We start from the raw sequence: 21,996 nt of genomic DNA, 5'->3' as shown, positions 1-21,996 counted from the left end.
ATTGAGAAAACAGTGAAAATACAACACCAATGGTCACACCAGGGAAACCAGAGGGGGTGAGATTACTAACGTGGAACATTAGAGGCTTAGCTCATCCGATCAAGGCAAGAAAATTACTGACTTACGCAAATAGGCACAAAATCCTCCTACTACAGGAGACACATGCAACGAGGAAAGTGACGGATGCGTTTGCCACAACATGAGGCCCCACGAAAGTTGCCACAAACTATTCCACACAAGCCAGAGGGGTGCTCACAGTGGTGCATAAGCGAACAAACTTCCAACTCATTAGGTTCGAAACGGATGAGGAGGGCCGTTATGAATTATTTGGGGTACAATGTACAACAAAGAAACAATTATAATCAACACGTATGGCCCTAACTCTGACTCTCTGAGTTTCTATCTAAAGATCCTTATGTTGATACGCCCGGCATGTCGCGCCAACGTGCTGTGGGGCAGGGATCTCAACACGATTCTGGACTTGGACCTAGAACGAACATCTGGTGGCAGCAGGACCCACGCCAAATCTGCCCTGACCATTCTACATGCCATGTACACACTCCCCCTCGCAGATGCGTGGAGAGAACTACACCCACAGGAGAGGGAACATACTTTTTACTCCTCTGTACATGGCTCCAGCTCATGTATAGACTATTGGGTATGCACCCCGGACCTTATTTCAGAAGTGACCGACTGTACGACCCACCCTCGCACAATGTTGGACCATTCCCCAGTCCTTCTCGAACTGACACCGGCTATCACAGAATATACTACCGGGAACTGGAGGATGCCCCTCGCACTACTGAGGGATGACACACTGATAGAACCCCTCAGAACCGAAATAATACGCAACGCAGACTGTCAAATCTAAGGCAACAACCTGGGAAACCTTCAAGGTCTGGCTGCGCGGGCAACTGATGTCACAGACATACGGAGCGCTAAAAGAAATAAGGAGGGAACTAGATCACACCGAACGAGCACTGAGAGACCTGGAAAACGCACATGCCCTCTGCCATAGTGAAGCCCTTCTGCAAAACATGCCAGAACATCTGACGAAATTCAGGTCACTGGCCGAACGTGAACTCTTCTACGCGACACAACCCACGAGAGCCAGGAGATATGGTGAAGGGAACAAAACTAGCCAAACACTTGCCAACCTCATTAAAGCCGAGCAAGGAATGAGACACATAACCAGCATTACAGATGCGTATGGGAATGTGCAGACTAATGCTGCCAACATTAACGAGGTATTCCAGAAGTTCTACAACAAACTTTACTCTAACAAAGACCAGGCATCCCCTGGAGAGCTACAAGATTACTTAGACTCGTTTCCCCTGTCCAGACTGAGCAAAACTGAAAAAGCGACCCCTGGACCTCCCACTAACCGTCAGAGAGATAGAACAAGCCATAGCGGCACTACGGGCGAGCAAGACCCCCGGATCCGATGGTATCCCAGTTGATCTATACAAAGAAGTTAAAGCAGAACTGGCCCCCATACTACTGGTGGTTTGGGGAGGAGGCTCTAGGTAGAGGGGCACTACCGAATACCATGAAAGAAGCAATAACAGTGCTCCTCAAGCCCCAAAAACTGCCACAAGATCCCACGTCCTACCTACCTCTATCCCTAATCAATTTGGATGCTAAGATATATGCCAAAGCAATCGCAAACCGTCTTATAAAAACATGAATGAATTGAGCGCTATATTTAAAAGGCTGAAAATAGAGATACCCTATAATTCGGAGGTCCCTCTATGGGACATTCCGGATATCCCCCCCGACGTTCGATCTTGGTATTCAAGAAGCCTGGGACTCTAACAACGAGATGAGAGTGGGGACCTGTATATAAATGATAAATTTGCGACACTGGCAGAATTTAAAAGAACGATGGGTGGAGGGCAACTTAAAACACTGCAATACTACAGGATGAGAGCTGCATTTCAGGAGCGATGGCCACTCTTCCCTGATGAGGGCCCCCCCACACATCCCAGTATACAACTCATCACCACAAAAGGGCGGTGGGAATCTCCAAACTTTACACATCAGTACAGACACATGCTCCAACGATAAACCGGGCCAGGGAGAAATGGGAAACAGACCTGCAGACGCCCATACCCGATGATACATGGAACAGATATTGTGCACTTACGAAAAAAGTTCCCCTAAATGCCAGGCTGCGCCTGCTCCAATTTAAAATCCTAAACAGACTACATTACACACCGACTAAGGTGGTCAAATTTGCAACAGAATGTATCAGCGAGTGCCCCAAATGTAGCTCTCCACAGGCGGGCCCCCTTCATATGTACTGGGGGTGTCCAGCACTGGTGGGATTCTGGGGAAGAGTGGCCGACATGCTGTCAGAAATCACGCAGATACCCCCACAGTTGACTCCTCAAAAATATCTATTTGGTGACATTGGTAAGTGCTCTGAAAAAACTAGAAGATAATTTCATGTATCATGTGCGGTGGCTAAAAAATGTATCCTACTGGCATGGAAAAGTGCTACACTGCCAAGCATGAACACTTTCCTTCGTGAACCGACTTATGTCAACGAGTGTGAGGAGCAATATGTTATGACCCGGCCCGGCTCAAGCCGACCGAAAGACATTTGGGGTCCCTTCCGAGCTTACCTGCGTGAAATGCCGTCAGATGATGAAACCACCATGTAACTCATTGTTTATTATATTGTGTTTATGTGATGTACCGGTATATGATGCTTGAAACTTGATATGGGAGTGACAACGTTGTATCTGTTGTGACCACCTTCAACAAAAAGTTTTTTTTTAAAAATGAACTGATCCACCCCGACCAATCGGGATTCATCCCCACCAGATCCACTGCATTGAACCTCAAAAGGTTCTTGCCCATCATCTCTCAATTGGACCCGAAAGCCAAGACAATAGCAGTCACTCTAGATGCCGAAAAAGCATTTGATTCTGTTCCCTGGAACTACATGTACGCCATACTAGACAAAATGGGGTTTGGCCCGGTATGCATTAGATACATTTATGTCATATACTCAGATCCTAGGGCTATGGTTAGAACAAACAAATCCCTATCCCTAAGGCAGCCAAACCTAGACATGTACATTCACAGAGGGGCATTTGTGTCAGGGGACCTCCCCAGTTTATCTCACTCTACGCTGACGATACAATGCTATACATCAGGGACCCCGAAACCAACCTACCACCGGTAATGCAGGAATTCGAGACCTTTGCTAAATACTTTGGGTACCGAGTTAATCAGGCTAAATCAGAAATCATTCCACTTATGCCCTCCACAATGCAATCCCCGGCCACCGCACAATTTAAATGGTCACCCACCACCGCCCGATACCTGGGAATCATAATGGCCGTAGACAAAAAGACCCTGTATACTAATAACTATGAACCATACCTAGTACTCCTAGAACACAAACTTAAAGTATGGGACAAACTTCCAATATCGCTATATGGGCGAATATCGTTAATCAAAGTGGTAATAGTGCCGAAGTTGTTATACTTGTTCTGTAACATCCCTATCTGACCTGGCAGACTGTTCTTTCAAAAACTACAGAGACTGGCATCAAGTTTTGTATGGGGAGGGTGAAACGTAAGACTCCAATGGCCCAAGATGTGCGAGAGGTACGAAACGGGGGGGCCTGGCAGCCCCGGATTTTCTACTATATTTTCAGGCAACCCAAGCGCACTTTGCAAAATATTGGTCAGACTCTACGTAAGCATACGCACACATACAGGCTGAAAGGTTTGTGGCGGCCCCATTTAAACTGCAGGAAATGCCCTTCTCTAAGGCGCAGAGAGACCGGGGGAGGTTGACCCGGCGGGCACTACAGTGCGAGCCTGGTCCGGCCTATTAGAAAGAGTGGGGTGCGACAACTCATACTGGCCACACACCCCGCTATGGCATTGCCCAAAGCTCGAACCCACCCTCGACACGACCCTCCAGAAAAGGCGGGAACCTGGGAAGGAAATGCGTCTGGGAGACCTATATCCAGATGGGAAGTTTGCGTCTCTTGGGATCGTCCAGGCGAAAGTCAGTGCCAGGTTGGTCACGTCATTACAATACCAAAGGTTAAAGTCAGCGTGCAATAAGCAATGGCCCTCCTTTCCGGAAGTTCCACCCACTCGCCAATTCTTAACCAATACCATGACACCAGAGCACTTCACAGGTGGGATTTCTACCCTCTATCAAGCGTTCTAACGACATACCCCCTCCAAAAACACAATGAAAGCCAAATGGGAGAGGGACCTAGGGATCTCTATTGATGACGCCCAATGGGCGAAATGCTGCCAATTCACCAAGTCTGTCTCTATATGCACCAACTTTAGACTGATTCAATTCAAGATACTGAATCATCTGCATATTCCACCCATTCAAATCTGCAAATTTGACCCTACATCAAAGCCAGAATGCACTAAACGCCAGGCCCAAGGGGCAAACTCATTTCACATGTACTGGATCTGTCCCCCGATCAAAAAGTTCTGGCGAGACAGTGAGTGACATTATCGACCTCCAAATCCTGTCATCCCCATTAAAATATCTACTTGGCAACATCGGGAAGGTCTCAATCAAAACACGTCGACTTGTTGCAAATGCAGGGGTGGTTGCCAAAATGTGTATCCTTCGTGCCTGGAAGGCAAGAACTTCCCCAATCCGGCAAGCTTGGTTGAGAGAACCAATACATGTACAAGAAACTGAAGAAGTATATATTCAAAATATTGTGCCCACCTGTAGACCAAAAGACATATGGGCCACCCTGAGGAGGTATCTGGAGACATCCCCCGACACATCAGAAAAGGAATTAACCTGTTCTGCCAATGATTCGACCGATAGGCCTACATGAAGACTATTGAGATCATGCAGAGAGCACCTAAATAGCCACCTAAATGAACAATACAAAGGGACCATAACCGGAAACTGTATACTTTGTTGTATTGTGAATCTGTATACGTTAAATACATGTCATGTAACTGAAATGCACTTGTCAAATCTTAAAATAAAGGTTAAAAAAAAAAAAAGATGTGATCCAAGCAGAGGTGTTATGGCTAGGCTGGAGATTCATTGAATCTTTGTGATCATGGCACATGTTTTACTGCGCATATGAAAATACACACTTTTTTGCCAAATATATGCAGGGGCGTGGGGGTGAGACCCCCGCAGCCCGGCCATACCCCCTTATTAACGTTACCCCCTCCACATATATATGTGGTGAAATGGGGCTATTAAAATTTGGCATTTTGGTATGTGTAGTAATGGGATGTGCAGGGAAGGTGTGATACCGATTCGTTCAAGCTGCTGAAGATACATTTCTGATGGAAAACCCAGTGACAGAAAAAAACTGAAGGGAAAGGTTGAAAGCTCAGAGAGCTCTGGAGGAATTCCTGTCACGCAACAATCCGTGAAGAATCTTAAAATGGCTGCTATGGCTGGAGCTAAAGCCTGCCCATCTAGTTGGCTGAAACAAAAAAGAACAACATTTAAATGGAAATGGATAGGCTACAAGTTAAAAGCCTTTTCCTATTGGTAGTGTTAAGCCAGAATTCATATTTGGGGTATTCCAGAGGCACTTTTAGGGCCCCGAACCTTTTGCTTTTCACCCATGAATAGGGATGCCTCTCAAGCTTCTGATTTTAACCCAATCACCTTACTACACAGCTTTTAGGGAGTAGGTTGGTGGCATACATACTTTATTTTGACTTCACCATGGGTCTAAGTCATTTTTCTGCATTTTGGAAGCCATTGGGGTTCCAATCCTGCTTTCAGCTGTGTTTCAGGGCTTTTTTTGTCTAGGTGGCCACAACGTAGGTTACAAAGTGCAATTCTTAAAATGTTTTTTTCCGAATCAGACCCCTTGGACCGATTCAAGAGGCCACTCTATTCGGGTAAACTTGTACAGACACTGATCTCTAGCTAAACTCAGGTAGGGGGGCTGAGCAGCAAGGTTTAGACTTAGGAGAGTGTGAGAGTGGGGAAGGGTACAGTTAAGCACTCACAGAGCATTCTTGACAAAAGTTAGGCAGAATGTATTACTTTACCAACTAAGAAGCAGCAATAAATAAAGTTAAATAAATAACTTGATATCAATAGGGACACCCTACTCCTGTCCATTGTATTCAATTAAAGTGACCAAAAGCTATAATGTCCTGGATGCACCCGATGGAGAAATTAAACTGCAGGACTAGGGGATGGTGGCCCCAGGGGTCATCTGGTAGCCTTTACACTAAAGAAACATATCTTGCTTACTACCATGGCATGCTATCTTAATTATTACAGTGGCTTTACTCGTAATTTGGCAAACAATAACTTGGTTAATTGATGGCAACTATGTACACACGGATAAGAAAATAATGTTTTGTACTGTTCACAGTTTCCTAAGCAAAATAAAAACCTTGTTTTGAATGCAATCTACAAACAGCTGCTTTCTACATTTCCCCCCACGTCACCATGTTACATCAATACCACCTACAAGACAAATCTACTCAATGTTGTACATTTTACAATAATGCTTGGCAGGGAATGACATGTTATTAGTTTCATACTAAAAAATACTTAAAATATTACCCTGCTGTGCGAGCTCTTGTCCCCATATTTTTCGTTCTGCTCTTAAACCATCTATGACAGATTCTTGGGCCATAAGCTGTGAAATAAGTTTAGCTTTGTCTTTCTTAAGCAGTTCAACTTGAAGAGCCTTCTGTTTTTCTTCGTCAGCAATACTTTCAAGTGCACGGAGTCTTTTCTTAATTGAATAAATACACAAACAGAAATAAAGTTAGCCAAAATGTAAACTCAACCAAATTAACCATTTACATTTTAAATTGTCATCTTCTGAAAGATGTTCTACAGAATAGATCATGTATCTTCTAAAACGGGTTGTCATTTCCATTAACCAGAAGCATGACAATTTATTACATTCTTGTAAAAAAATGAACAATAGAAGCATAGGTTTTCTACTAAAAACCAATTTCTTGATGGTGTTGCTAACCTTGCTAGCCCAAAGAGGCAGTCAGATTACTTATGTTAAGACGGCACAGCAAAGTCCCAAATTACCCAGAGGACTCGGAGTCAATGCAAACCGGACTCAAAAGCGGAGTACACAAAGTGAAAGGCAGAATACAGCTTTATTAGCATCCAAATAAAGCAGGGACAACCCCAACCTCTTTTGAACACTCGGCTAAGACTTTCAGTGCACTTTAAACCGTGTGATCCTGGGCACATTTCGCTTTGCTCCATTTAAAGTGGGCCTGGCCTATGAACTTTGGCTCCACAGTCTAACCTGCCTTTCACCCCTTGCTCTGAACTCTTAAGTGTTGGAAAGTGTTTTATCCTTATGCTCTGCCTTTTTCTCTCCCTTTAACTACATTATCAGAGTGCCATCTTGGTTAAGCGCACACATCTGTTCTAACAAATAGTGTTTTAACCCTGACTTGTCTGGTAACTATTAAGGGAGGGGTGTATACTTTACCTGACTGTGTTTTAACTTGCTTTTGATTTAGAGTGCGAGTATATGCCATAAAGTGTGTTTTAAATAAATAACTATATACTTTTTTATACAAAGCTCTGGTCAGTGTTTGTTTGCTTACCAGTACTTCTACAATATGATGGTTTGTACTGGTTCTGTTCACAATTTTGGACTAGTAAAGCCAATGATGACTTTACATGCCCTGGGAGACAGTAGTCAGTCCCAGGGTATGGAGTCTATGTTTGCGGGTCACTGTGACACCACTGTGTTACTGCACTGAGGGTGCTGTGTAACACACATACCAAAAACAGATGATACCCTATGGAGTAAAAAGAAATCCCATAGCCCATAGCCCATAAGCACATAACAAGTCAAAGACATACCTCAAATCATGTCTAAGAGTGGGAGCAAAAAGAGTCTCACTCTTAGCAGGAGAAAAAAACAAACCCCAAAAATCCAGCAACGCTGCTGGGGGACTCACTAGGTTTCTAATGTCACTAGCGACATTTTCACTGGATACAGAAAACAATTGGTTAAATACTGCAAACTCATCATCATGGACGTCAATCTTTGTTGCAAAACCCTATGGGGTATGGAGATTGGTGGTGCTGATCACATATAAACTCTATACGTGTAAAACAGTTCATTGGGTAAAAACAATTGGATTGCTCCACCTAGCACCATCACTAAATTGATAAAGGTAAAACGATATCATCCCTACACCAAGCAATTGGTTGACAAGCTATTTCATGGACGGGATAACACTAGGGTTTCTAATTGGTTGGCTTCTTGCTTATCAACCATGGGGTCTTGACAGGCCATCAAGACAGGAGCCAATCAAGGGGTAGGAGGAGAGAGGCCAATGGACCATTCATTGTTCAATAAAGAGGTTACCATCCCTTATACATAGGCCATGAGCCAGGGTGATCTCTTTGTACTTGGCCTTGTGCAGTATCTCGTGTGTGTGTAGGTATGTGTAAGGAGTACGACAGGTGTCCCATCTGTGTTCGTTTCTAATGAATAGGCACAGTCTTTCAATTATGGGTCACGTGTGATGAGACCGTACATACAATCAAATTCCCCCTATTTATTTAAGTTTCAGGTAATATTACCATATGTGCTGTGTTTTCTGTTGCCTCTAGGGGCACTCTAGAGTTATCCTTCATGGAGCTTTTTGGCTTACCATTTCCTTGCATTTGGCTAACAAAGACTGGTTGTGCACTTAATTAATCTGGGAATATATTGCCTGTGTCTTGGGAATGGTTATCTCAGGCTTTCGCTTTGCTGTTCCTATGGTTCTATGTTATTACAACTACAGTCTTTTTTTCGATGGGTTTTTTACCAAAACCTTTTTCCTGAAAAAACTCATTGCACATTTTTATTTTATGTTGGGGGATCAACCTAAACCCCCTCGCCTATTAATTTAGCATTATTCCATGCCCCTTAAATACCCCTACACACTACCCCATACATTTTGGTAAAAAACCTGTTGAAAAAAATACTGCCGATGTAACAACATTGTACCCTTCCTAGCCTCTCTTATTCATGGTAACTTTGGTTTGGGTTGCCAACTACTGTCTGAGCTCTGCACATGTCTTATTTCTGTGGCTCAGCGTTTTGAGTTCTCTGGAAGTCTTGAGCTCTTTCGTTTAATGAAAAGAATCCTGCGATTTCCATTTGAAAGATGGCTGTCCAATTACACTCTTATTTCTAGATTAATTAGCTATATTCCTGTATTAAGTCATGTTTAATATAACTTGTACATTGCTTCTGTTAGTGTTCTTCATGTCTTGTGGATGCAATGTTAATATTCTTCATGTATGAATGCATATTTTACCTAATGTATATGTTCTTCATGTTGAGTGCACATTTACTTTGTGTCTAATGAATGCACATGTATTGTTACGTTAGTTTGGCTGCTTTCGCCATCTTCAGCCTAAATGGTCTCTATGTCTTGCTGTACTTGCCTGGGATGATGGGGCGGGACGGTTGCCTCAGTGAGTAACGTTTCTCACTGGTGCGGTAATGGGCCGGGGGAGGGGCAGAAGCTACAGATGACGTATTCATCTGCCTCTCAACACTTACCAATAACAGACCTTCAGTGCAAGTAGTCATACCAGAGTATCAGATCTTTAATTCCTAGATGGATAAGTTACTTCCTGGTAACTCTAAAACACTATCATAGGCATCGTCTTTAAATTCATAAACATTCATTAAGATTACAATTTAGCCAAATAATAGATTGTTTGGAAGCCTATGCGGTTTATTTTTGACTTTTGTCAATCATACATAACTTTCCAAAAGCACATTTCAGATGCTTTAAAATATTCATAGGGAGACCACCAGGGAGCACAGACAAATATGGCCGTTTGATGTCGCTCCATAAACCCCGCGAAAAAATACATACTAACTGCCTCAAAATGAGCACTGAAATATAAAACCTATCATCTACCCCCCAACCCCTAATTTAAGCGAGGAAAAGAAAAACACCTTGAACGAGTGAAACAGATGTACTGCAGCGAATTTGGGGAATGGCGACAAAGGGACTGCCCTAATGGCTGAGGCAGAGCGAGCACGGCGTGGATAAACGACAATCTGAGCCTGCTCTAGATAGGAATAGTGCAGGTTGGTGAGCTGTACACAGTCTCGAATCCGGGGACAAAGAGCAAGGACCACGCATTGTAGAGGAGGTGGTGTAGGTTTGTCATTACAGAGTCAGCAGCCGAGGCATCAGCGGAAACAGAGCAGGTAAGGCAGGAGTGGGAACCCAAGGCCCTGAACTTTGCAGTGAAAATTCAGAGAACGTCAGCCCAGTGAGAAAAAGCTCAGGGGTAGTCTGCCCCCACAGAGCGGTATTGGGAAACCATCTATCAGATCTGGAAGGTGGTGCAGTGAGTGTGAGTAGTCTGATCCCTACCAAGCAGGGGAGCAAGAAGAATCAGCATATATATTTAACAAGGTGAGAGAATCGCTGAAGTGCCACATAAAAGCAATTAAAGGAAGGAGGGCTACTATCAGAGCCTTTAACCAGCAGATGCCTCTTAAGTGTGCCCAATAAGCTCGATTCAGACAACCTTATTGCATACAACCACTTGGAATACATGTGTTGTGATGAAGGGCTGAGATGCATTCTGCATGAGAGCCGAGTAGGCAACATTCAAATGTAAGTTTAAAGCAACCACAAGAGTAAAAGAAGGGCCCTTATTTTGAGTCCAGGAGGGCTAATTTAACTCAAGGTTTAAATGGTAGCAACACAAAACATCAACGGGAAGTGCACCATCCAGGATTACATCAGAGAAATTGTCATTGGGTGCACCTTGAGAGTGTAGGCCCTAGGTGCACAGGATGCAGGAGGACAGATGGCCACCATCAAGGAATATGTGTAGAGCATTCTAATAAGGCCTTCCGGTCAGAAGTCCAAACATCAATGGCAGAGATCGAGTTGCGGATAAACGCGAGTGAAGATTGGGTTGATGCACCTGGGAATAACCAGCTTTCTACCGACATTCTGGATTTAAAATTGAGACAAAAATTAAAGGATGGGAAAAACAGGAAAAGAAACTACTTGTTAAGGTTGATGACATTCTGGGAACTTAAGAACAACATAGGCATATGGGGGCGTTCCACAGGAGGAAGGAGAAACCCCAAAAGGCCTGGAAAGGAAGGTGAAGACCAGAAACGGCAACCTCATGTTAGCTCTCCAAGGCAGCACAATCCTTTTTAATAGAATTCACAAGAGGGGTTCCTCCGAAAGCCCCCCAGAACAGAGGTAGCTAAATACCAGAAAAAAGAGCAATTCTGCGAGTGTGAGAAGAAAAAGATATGTACGAGTGGGAAGGAATTAACATAACAGTTTTTCAAGAACTTTCAGCCTTCACCCTTGACCAATGAAAGCAATGTAAGCCACTTACCAACTGGTTGGCATCAAAAGGAATCTGCAATAAATAGGGATATCCTTTGAAGCAAAAAGTGAACGATACACAGTGAAAGACTCAGACAAGATTCCTCAGTTACTTCAAGATTTCCAAGGAAATATGGCTGCACCAGAAACGGAGGGCGCACAACTGGTGAGAGAAATTTCAGAAAACATTTTTCTCTCGAGGAAAAAGGGAATAGGAGCCACACAATTCGAGAAGGATTCTGCTTTGCCAAAGAACTCGCCTAATGAGTGATAAATCAGTGAGAACTTACTACAAGCAAAAGACAAAAGAGGATGGACGAATGGGGAATCCAGATAAGGTCATGGTTTGGGTTCATTAGACAAAGCAAAATATAAGTGGGGGAAGTTATATGGCAAAAGGAAAAGAGGGGTTGGGGTCAGAGCTAGGTGTAGGGGACGAACAAATGAGATATAGGAGATGGGGCGGGGAATGGAATGTGAAAACACACATCTGATGGCCCAGGGAATTCTGTGTGTCTCACTGTTAATTAAAGTTTTATCAGTTGACTGCCAAGTTTATTATATACTAGCAAAATGTACCGTTCTCCCAACGGGTTATGTAGACAGACATTCATCAATTGTTGAAAATCAATGATCCTGTAGGTCACTGTTCCGATTCACTTATCGCTTGATGTGCTCTGAAGTAAACTGCACTAAGAATGGGTGCGTGTGGCTGGCTGACATACCCCAGAGCAGACCTTGGGGGAGGCGAGAGTTGGTGTGCTGCTGCATACTGGGACCTTCTATGCTCTCTCACCACCTGTCTTCTCACCCTGGCGTGGTGCAGTTTGTTGCAGTGTAAATATCTCGGAAACGGTGCATCCTATGGCCTTGAAACATGGATATTTCCTCATGTTTAGACTGGTCCTTCTATGACTACATTGATGTTTCGCCAATTTCAGGCAACCGTCTCGTGTGATGGTGCTGAAATACAGGGAAGGGGTGGGGTGTACAAATGTCATGTAGCTAGTAATGTCCGGAAGATCTTAACAGGTCACTATGCAAGATTTGTTGCAGACTGGTGAAGTGCTTCACAAAGCCACAAACAAATTTTGAATTTTATAAATATAGACTGGTTGACAATTGGTTGGGGAGGAAGCCTAGGGAGAGAAGGAGGGGCATAAGAAAATTAATTAACAAATATCAACTTTTGCTGTGAAAAGAGTGAGGGAGTGAGTGAGTGGGAGTAGAAGAGAAGGGCAAGGGTAAAAATAGGATGCCACAAAATTACAAAGACGACGAGCGAGATGAGGCTTGCAACATTAAAGGTTAAAGAGATTACTTCCCCTCACAAGTCGTCTCATGGGGAGGGACATTGTTTGTCCAAGAAACACATTATAAATTAGGAAAGGAACCTGAAATGGCAGAGAGCGGAATAGGACAAAACTTCTGGGTGTCTGAAAAGGTGAAAACAAGGGTGGAGTGGATATCCTACTTGCCAAGTTTGAGGGGTCAGAATGAGAGGGGGACACAAAGTTGTAATATTTTCAACATCATACATTTTATAAACTTAAAAGGGTTGGATAAAGGCCCTATCCTAAAGAGAGTTTCCCTACTTAGGAAACTAAAGCTAAAGATGAGTCTGTATCTTGTTGTCAAAATTATGTAAACAGTCCTTGCGTCCTAACTATATCTGACCCCCTGACTTGAAGAAACAGAGTTGAAAGTAAATATTCTGAATTTTACTTAATAAAAAGTGTATAGGAAACAAGTATGAACATTCTACAAATAATCCTTGAATCCAGGATGTCTGAAATGTCTCTTTCATAAAGTACGTTCTTAAGGATGGCAAAAAGTGTTGTTTCCCAAACACTGATTCCTCAGAAATAGCAGAAATGGCCTTTCCCATAAGACTGTTTGCAAGATAGCCAAGGAAGTCTCTTCTGCGTTAAAGGATGGAAAAAAGTCTATTTTTCACAACTGTTTCACAAATGACATGATGGCAAAAGTGTCTTTCACACAACAGGTTCCAAGAATGGGTTCTGGTATCTTTCACTGCGTCTTATTCTTTCATAGGCTTTGTGGATTACCTGGTATACTCACCTGCCAGGAATGCTCCCTTCTGGATCTTGCAGATCCCCTGGTGTACTCCTCTCCTGCCAGGTATCTTCCTCCAAAAATGGTTCACTGCCTGATGTGTTTTGTTCACCAGGTCTTTCTACAAAGTTATCTTTCTTTCCAAGTAAAACACAGTTGCACTCCTCCACTGTTTTTACCTTTTGACTTCAAGTACTACTTGTTCCAACTTCCCCCATATTGAAATCTTATATATGGAGATTTGCTCAAGTTCTTTCTGTCAAATTCTTCTTTAAAATCTTTTAGATATGTATATTCAAAAATTGAATCTATTGCCTGGCCAGACCCCGACAGGGTGATTGTAGAATGGGGAATGGAGGCTTGTGGCAATGTTTGTTCCAATTTTCCCCAAATTGACATTTTATACAAGGAGTGTTAATGACTCCAATCAAGTAGTCCCATTAAGTCAGTGCCTTGTCTGAGATTGCTCAAGGGAAGCCCTTATTTATATATTTTTATGTCCAGTTTGTGTACTCTGGATGACAACCCTTATATAACACCCCTCTCTTAGAATCCCACTGAGCCAAGAAGTAAGTTTGTTTTTCAAATTTAAAAGGTTTATTTGAGAATTAAACAAAATATATGTATCGCGCTTTTATAATAAATTAATAATTGATATCACACTTGTGAATATGAGCAGTGAGTGATCAACAATGGATGATATGATACTAGCACGCTGGTTTAATTACTTAGGAGTAATATAGAGGATAAGGTAGCTAAGAATGCTTTCTATGGTACAAGGAAATGCAAGGTGGAAAAGAAGCAACACAGGAATAAACTTGATATGATTTTAGCAAAACATAATATAATCACTTTTCCCCTTTTGGCAATTCACCACCCCTCTATGCAATGTAAGGAGGTGGAAGTGACGCGCGCAGTTCTTCAGGAATACAATCACAGTACAATCCCATTCAGTTCCCCCTAGCAAGCTTAGATCAACAGGGATGATTTTAAACACAGGCAAAGTACTTTAAAGGTGGTATGCAAAGAAGTGAAAAATATGCTAAAATGATTTTAATTCTCTCTAGAGGTTCAGGGTGGGTGACAGCTACTTTGTATTAGTTCAGGATCACTTTAGCAATACTCTATGAATGATTGTCAGATTGCAAACGAATTTCAGCAAAGGAAAGCAAGGAGCTGCTATTTTGACAAGTGAAGAAATTGAGCCAAATCGCGACAATTTTTCCGAGTGCGTTGATTATGGAAAAAGTATAATGAATAGAAAGTCTGGGTTCGTTCGAAAGCCCAAAATCTTAGCTTTAAGATGAAAGTTAAATTTCGTTCCTAGGACAAACGGTTCGGAGATACGGACGATTTCGTGAAGGTAGATTCTCAAAAGAAAAGTCAAGCTCAGAATGACAGATGACAGTTTTCAGATTTGAGATCACAGAAAGAACACAAGATTTCTAGGATGCTGTTCTCAATAGGTTAAAATAGTTTGAATTAGATTATTTTAAACTAAGAGATTGGGTTTTGCACAGTTCTGGCGGTACTCACTATATTTTGGACAGGAATGCGACTTCGCCATGGATCGGGTCAGGATTGGACTGCGGTTCCCTCGCCACGGACGGTCTCTGCCTGGTTCTGCTCACAGCGATCTGGGTCAGCTCTGCTAGTGGCACTGCACGGCGGTCTGGTCTCAGGTTCCGGGTACAGCTCTGCTTTCTGGGTGTTTCAGGCACAGGGTTTTAGGCCAGAATCAAACAGCTCAGCCCGGCTGTTTTACTCTGATGTGCCCCTTGGAAGTCTGGGGTGAATCAGTTTGCAAAAGATTTTGAGGCCTCCTGACAAATTCTGAACTCTGAATTCAAAGTTCTGGTCTCCGTCTGGATTTGAAGTCTAAGTGCTGGATCTGGTGTCTTCTGGCAAAACGCTCCGCAAGAAATCAGCTTGAAGTGGGAAGTGAATGTCCTGTCTGGCTTCCAGTGGCTCTTTGTATGTGTTTAGAAAGTGGGTGGGTCAGCTCATTCTGCATGCCCAACCCTCTCAACTTATCATTGGCCATTTCCTCCTCTCTCCCTTGATTGGGGGAACTGGGTTGTGAGTCAGAGTGATGAGGTAGGTTTATGGTCAGAGGATCCGCCCCTTGTCAAATTGCACACAAATCTATTTCTGATCCAAATACATATTTATCTATGTACCATTTTTCTAATATTATACGTCCAGTTAACATATTTTCTGTAACACCAAACCATCCGATCCCTGTCTTTGTAAGATGTCGTGTCCACTTATGACAGAATTCTGCCCTTTTCATCCAGATAACTACCTCTAAACCTTTCCAGATTTTACACAAATGTGCACCAGGGATATGGGTTTCAGATGATAAAGTGTCAGGTTTTTAACATGCATTCATTTGGAGCAACAACCTTTTTTCCGCTACTATCCCCAAGAACATACCACAGGGTCCTAACATCTCTTAAAATGTGCACAGAAAAATCACAAGAATGATGATGTTATTTATATAATTTTTACAAGTCCGTTTCCAAGAGGAAGCTATTTACGACCCCCCTAATTTAACATTTGCCCGGGCCAGGGACAGTGCTTTGTTTAGTTTCCTGTAGTCCCCAGGTGCTCCTCCCCTGATTCAATCAGGGAGGTGTCATCTCCTTTTGGTGGGGGCAGCAGAATGCATCCAGGCCTGGGAAGAGTGGCTGAGCAAGTTTCACTCCTGTCGGGGGTAGTTGCCGGGCAGAATTCACTCTCTTCAAGCCAGGCTTCAGCTAAATGTCACTTTAGTTCCCAGTTTTCTACATTCCAACTAAACTTGCAATTCTTACACATGCAGCTAGAACGCTGATTCTAAGTTCAAAACTATGGCATTTAACAGTTGCAAACTATGTGACACTCAACAGTAGGTCACTCATTTATTTTAAACATTTAGATTTTTGTGGCTTTGGGTCCAGTTTAACTTAAGCTGCTGACATCCACAGCTCAGCCAGTTTTGTTATGAACATTGTTTTGGGCTCTTTCTCTTTGCAGATTTTGTATGCACACAAGAATACCTTCTGCCAAATGTCTGCTGGTGTTCATTGAGATTTTTGAATATCTTGCAATGTTTAAAATAGGCATTTTTAGCTTGCATTTCAAAGAAACAAAGGTGATTGCAAAGCGCTTTTTGAGCCAACCGGCACTGCTGTTTTTCCTTTGGCACACATTTCACTCATGGCGCTTCTGGCCTATCACGCTCGCACTGATGGGTGGCAGGTCAGAGGAACATTTTGCTGTGCGCAAAACTGCACGGTTCTCCAGGATTCTGTCGCAAATGTGGGCTTTTCTGCCCTCTTGGATTTCCTAAGCCCACACACCAAATGTTGTAGCCTAATAACTTGAACGTGGGTGAAGACACCCAACAAGCGCCCCGCCCGACTGCGCTTTGGTTTCGAGTCGAGGGGGAGTCGGGTGCAAAGGATGTTTTGATCCACCGCTGGTATGTCCGCATCATCTTGAAACACTTGTGTATAGGCGCGTTACAAATGCCTTATCAGGTCATCTTCTTCCAATTCTGCAGATGGCACAGTTCAGCATCTTTTCCTCCATCCGGTTGGATCGATCGGTTTTCCTCGCCGGTCCTGATGGGAATATTGGGCGGTACCCTGGGCCCCTCGGATCCTTGCTCCCGGTCCCTGGGTCGTTCTCCTTGGTCAGTCTCCATGGTTTCATCTCTCCTAGGATGATAAAGCAAAGCGGCAATACACATCCCTAGACATTTCTCCCCCATTATTGATATAGTGGGGCGGCATATACATTTTATAGTCAAAAACATGAACATATACATTTTTTTAAATCAGGAGGCAAGAACATGTTCAAGAATCATAGAATTTTATAGGCTCTATGTGGAATATTTTAGGGTGGGACTGAATTAATATGGAGCAGTCCCCTCTGGTATTGCAGAGGACTCCTCCAGTTGCTGCAGAGTGTGCCTGGGATGGCAACACGTTAGCTGATTTATATGGACCCACTTGTCTTCCCCTTCCGCCAGACTACCTTTGGGATGCTGATCTTATAAGCTACTGGGGGGACCTTGTCTATAATTTCAAACGGTCCCTTCCATGTAGGCAAACATTTTCGCTGTTTGGCCTTGTTTCTTTGGAAATTGTATAGATAAACCCTGTCTCCCACATTATACTCCTTCCTGGTGGTCTTCAGGTCGTAGTGGGTCTTCATGCTATCAGCTGATCTTTCTAGATTCCACTGAGCATAGGCAAAAGCATGTTGGAGGCGTTTCCTTAAATTCTCCACATACTCATGAGTTGTGGAGGCATTTATCAATGTCTGCTCTTGGGTCCTGTAGAGCAAATGCTGGGGAAGCACCATCTTGTCAATCTGGAAACGTGAATACCCTTCATTTGAATGACAGACGTAACTTGATGGCCGTAGGCCAACCGTCTTATGCACCGAATTATAGAAATATAGACGGCTACGCTTGACCAACAAGCGGCCATTTTAAACGTAGCAAGAATCGCCATTTTGCTTGTTAACCATTGCTCATTGCTTTCTGTCTAAACTGCTTTGCAGCTTGCAATTCTTGCGAATTCTGCTTACTCTGCTCAACTGTTAACATTGTATGAAAGGACAAGGTCGCGGGACTGAGGAGTTTGTTGAAACTCCTCATGAGTAGCTCAGAAAGGAATGCCCACGCTCCCTCTCTGTAGCCTTGGGAGAGAGCTGCAGGGCATTTAATCACTTCACAGCTGCCAGCCAGTCTCGTACGATGGTAGAATATGTTAGAATAAAACAGCTAAAGGCTTGAATTATGCTCTTCTTACGGCCCCCATGCGCAAAACCCTTTAGAGCGTGTCGGCTCCCAGGACACAAATAGTACCTCATAGATAGCAAAGTATGGAATGTAGCTCTTCCCCCGTGTGCAGCTTGCTTCCAAGAACAGAACCACTGTGTTCTGTTCAACAACTAAAAGATGCCTCCGCACTTTCTAAATTGCACATTGTTACTAGAATAGACATCGAAAGTGTCATAATTGTCATACCCGTCGGAAATGTCCATCATCATCCCGAGTTCAAAGGAGCTAACCAAAGGGGGTGTTAAACATGACATTGCTGATTGTACGATATGCATTTTGTATATATGTAACTGATGTACGTAATTCGCTCTCTTGCGTCCCTCGAGGTCTAGGAAACTCACGTTGCGGGGCGTGAGACCAAAATTGGCCAATTGAGACTATTTTTTGCTTGCAATAAACCCTAGCATTGGGAATTTGAACCTCGTGTCTGGCGCATCTTTTCGTGTATGGTTATTGCCTTGTTTCCATAGCACGAGGGACCCCTAGGGGCCCCTTTCAAGATGGCCCCCGACTAGGGGCCCTCCCCCACTTGCCCCATCGTATACGTTGTAACGGAGTAAAGGCGGAAGAACGGTGAGGACGGGACGATCGAGCCGGGATCAAGAAGTGTACGGGGCGCCTTGTAGAAGTGAGGAGAGATTCCTTCCGCAGATCTGCACACATCTGATCCCTGATCGACGTACCGGGCCAGAGGGCAAAGAAGGCGAGGGTCCCGAGACGAGGCAGAAGCCAGAGAAGCGCAGACACGACGTTGGGAGAGGTTGCGTTAGGACAGGCGACTTGTTTTATCAGGTGAGTCATTCCCGATTCAAATAAAAACCTGATTTTTGGTAGAGTGTTGATTTTGCAAATTCAAACGTCCAGGTAAAAGTTAGCTAACCAAAGGGGAAGGTTAAAGAAACATGCCTGGAGTACTGTCCACTTTAGCGGGGCTTTTCAGCTGCGGTAGACAGTCCTTGGAATATGGCCAAAGTGCACCGCCTGGGGGAACGCCGGCTTATGATATGTATGCAAAATATGGTGTGGGTGCGATAATATTTTGTGAAATTTGGCATAGGCAAACAAGAAAGCAACCCGACCATCAGTGGCCGATTAATGGTAGCTTTGAGATTGCGAGGATAGATAACCTAGAAAGGGTGCCAATTAGGAAAAAAGTGCGACCCGCAGCTTTTGAGACTGTCAAAGATTGGAGGAGGGAAGCAATGCTCCGACTTAGGAGTAGAGAGAAGCATGCGCGTAGGCACAAAACGAAGCTTGAGGTAGCAGAAGAAAAGGAGGAGGAGGAGTGGACGGCAAGTCTAAGACGGGAAGGGAGACGTGACCAAATCAACATAGAAAGAATATTCCCGCAGCGGGAACTACACATAGCAGACGAATTAATTGAACATTTGCTAACTAATACGGGTCGAGGCCCAAAACCAGAATCGAAACCAAACACGCCAGTAGTGACTGCGCAGGCCCAACCAGTAGCTCTCATACCCCTTCCCTTAGCCCAAGCACTTCCTCTCACGCAAGCATTAACCCAAGCCCCACTCACAGCTCGAGCCCTCCCACAAGCGCAGACCGCGGACACACAATTTCCCAGCATCCAGGAAGGCCCTTCACAGATGCCACCTGCATCACTTGTCCCATCCGCACCTCCCGCTCCAGAGACAGATTCAGCACCATCTGCCCCTCCTGAAGTCGAAATTGAGACCGGGGAGGCGAGAGGCGGGGCTGAAGGAACAGGATTTGGACGGATAACACGAAGCGCGATCAGCAAAGAAAGAAAGATTGAATTACGACAAGAGGCAGAAATGTACATAGAAGGAAATGATGGGACGGCAGCATTGGCCTCATTGTATGGGTACCGAAGAAGCAACGAGAGACAGGTAGTGTTGGAATGCATGGGGAAATTCTTGGTGGGAGAATGGAAAAAGTTACTTGACAAATTACCGCCACAACGATTGTTAGATTTGAACCAATTAGCATGTTGTAGAATAAAAGATGAAGAAGTAAAGGAACATGTGAATGGACTTTTTGATCTTAAAAATTAGTTGGATAATGAATATGCCGAAATGTTTGCTGCACCTGGATACAGGGGTTGGGATATTAGAAGAGAGGGGAGAGGGACGGTAGAATCATACATACAGCGGAGACATTCAATGTCATTTGTACAGAGGGGCGACAAGCTGAAAGTGTGTATACGAGAAGCGATAAAATGGGTGTCGAATCCTAGTATCCCAACAATGGTCATACATGACATATTTGATGAATATTCCATGCCAATGAAAAGAAAAGCACTGCAATCGATGGATGAACATTTGATGGAGAAGGATATAAAAAAATAATAAGGCCAGCCCACTTGAGATACTAGCGGTATACAAGAGAGCATTCGAGCGAAGTACAGGAGAAACGGGCTTATCACTGGACTTAGGAATACTATTGAACCTAAGAGAAGGGGGAGGGATCGTGAGTGGGGCATTTGCAATGAGAGACGTTCCGCCCACATTTGTACCAAAAATAGAGATCCCTGCGATGGGTACAGTAGGAGCGCAGGTAACACCAGCCCATTTTACCGCCCAGTATGTGCATGTCCCCTTTTCCAGGCAAGAGGTGAATACTATAAAACAGACGATTCCCGATATAAGAAAGAATCCAGCAGGTTTCTACAAGGAAGTAGAGTCAACCCTGAGATCAGCAGTGCTTACTATGAGTGATATAGATTTGATTTTCCCAGTCATTTTGCCAGCAGATATATGGAAACAGATGAGGACGGTAAATGGCATGGGGGCTTTTGGCGCCACATGGGTGGAGTTCCTATTGGAGGACAAAAATAGGAAAGTAGGGGAAAATCCGGTAAACAGCATGGCAGATCTACCAGAACGGATAATGCGGGATGAGCCAGTAACTGATTATTTCAATAGATTTGAAGGAGTATTCACAGACTTCAGTGGGCAGGATGTGAGCACAGAGTCGGGAAAAAGGCTATTTGTTGATAAATATGTGAGGGGACTAATATCACCAATTCAAGATATGTTAATGACGTCGGAAAGTTCCTGGGCAGCAAAACCGGTGAGTGAGATATTACACAAAGCCCAGTATTACGAGAACAGGGTAAATGTGGCAAAAGAAAGAGAGGTGAAGGATAGAGTAAATTTAAAAACGAGGGTGTTACTGCAGCAGGTCACTGGATACAATAGAGGTAGAGGAAATGCACAGGGCAGAGGAAATTTGAATAATATGCATGGGGTGTCATTGGGAGTAAATCAATGTGCGTACTGTAAGGAGGAAGGACACTGGCGAGCGCAATGCCCGCACCTACAGAATAGAGGTGGGTTTGGTCAGAAAAGGCCTCATAGAGGACATCAGGGATCAAACGGCCCAAGCAGAAATAGCATGCAGCAGCAGCAGGGATATACCAATGGAGGTACTCAAAACCAATCCTATGGTCAAAACAAAGCGCAACAGAACCAGGCATTGAACCAAAATGTTTCGAACCAAAATCAGGGTGGGCAGGGCCAACAGAGAAATGATCAGAGTGGAGGACATCAAGGGGGAAATGGGAATATTTTTGATACACAGCCAAACACGTATTATAGCAGCAGCGGTGACTACACATCGGATGATTTGTTATTTTCGCGATAGGACAGCCCACAGCAGGGGTCAGATCCAGTGTCTATTCCAGTGAATCAGAGAGGACCCTATGTAGAAATGAGAGTCGGGAATAAGGAGCACCGTTTCCTT

The 21,996-nt window shown here is 43.9% G+C and overlaps 1 protein-coding gene across 3 annotated transcripts in view; it reads right to left on the bottom strand.

Annotated features, from left to right (window-relative positions):
• LRRCC1 (leucine rich repeat and coiled-coil centrosomal protein 1) overlaps positions 1-21,996 on the bottom strand; it is a 1,358,299-nt gene that overhangs the window by 425,057 nt on the left and 911,246 nt on the right. For all 3 annotated transcript variants that reach the window (XR_011278636.1, XM_069621288.1, XM_069621287.1), the window contains exon 14: positions 6,559-6,733. Coding sequence is in view for 2 of the 3 variants with exons in the window: in XM_069621288.1 (XP_069477389.1) it covers positions 6,559-6,733 (175 nt within the window). In the remaining variant the exon portion in view is untranslated. The remainder of the gene's footprint in view (positions 1-6,558; positions 6,734-21,996) is intronic.

This window comes from Ambystoma mexicanum, chromosome 5q (genome assembly GCF_040938575.1).
Source record: "Ambystoma mexicanum isolate Mex_15411 chromosome 5q, UKY_AmexF1_1, whole genome shotgun sequence".
Lineage (NCBI taxonomy): Eukaryota > Metazoa > Chordata > Amphibia > Caudata > Ambystomatidae > Ambystoma > Ambystoma mexicanum.
The sequence above is the reverse complement of the archived record's forward strand: the minus strand, read 5'-3'. Positions and strand labels throughout refer to the sequence as shown.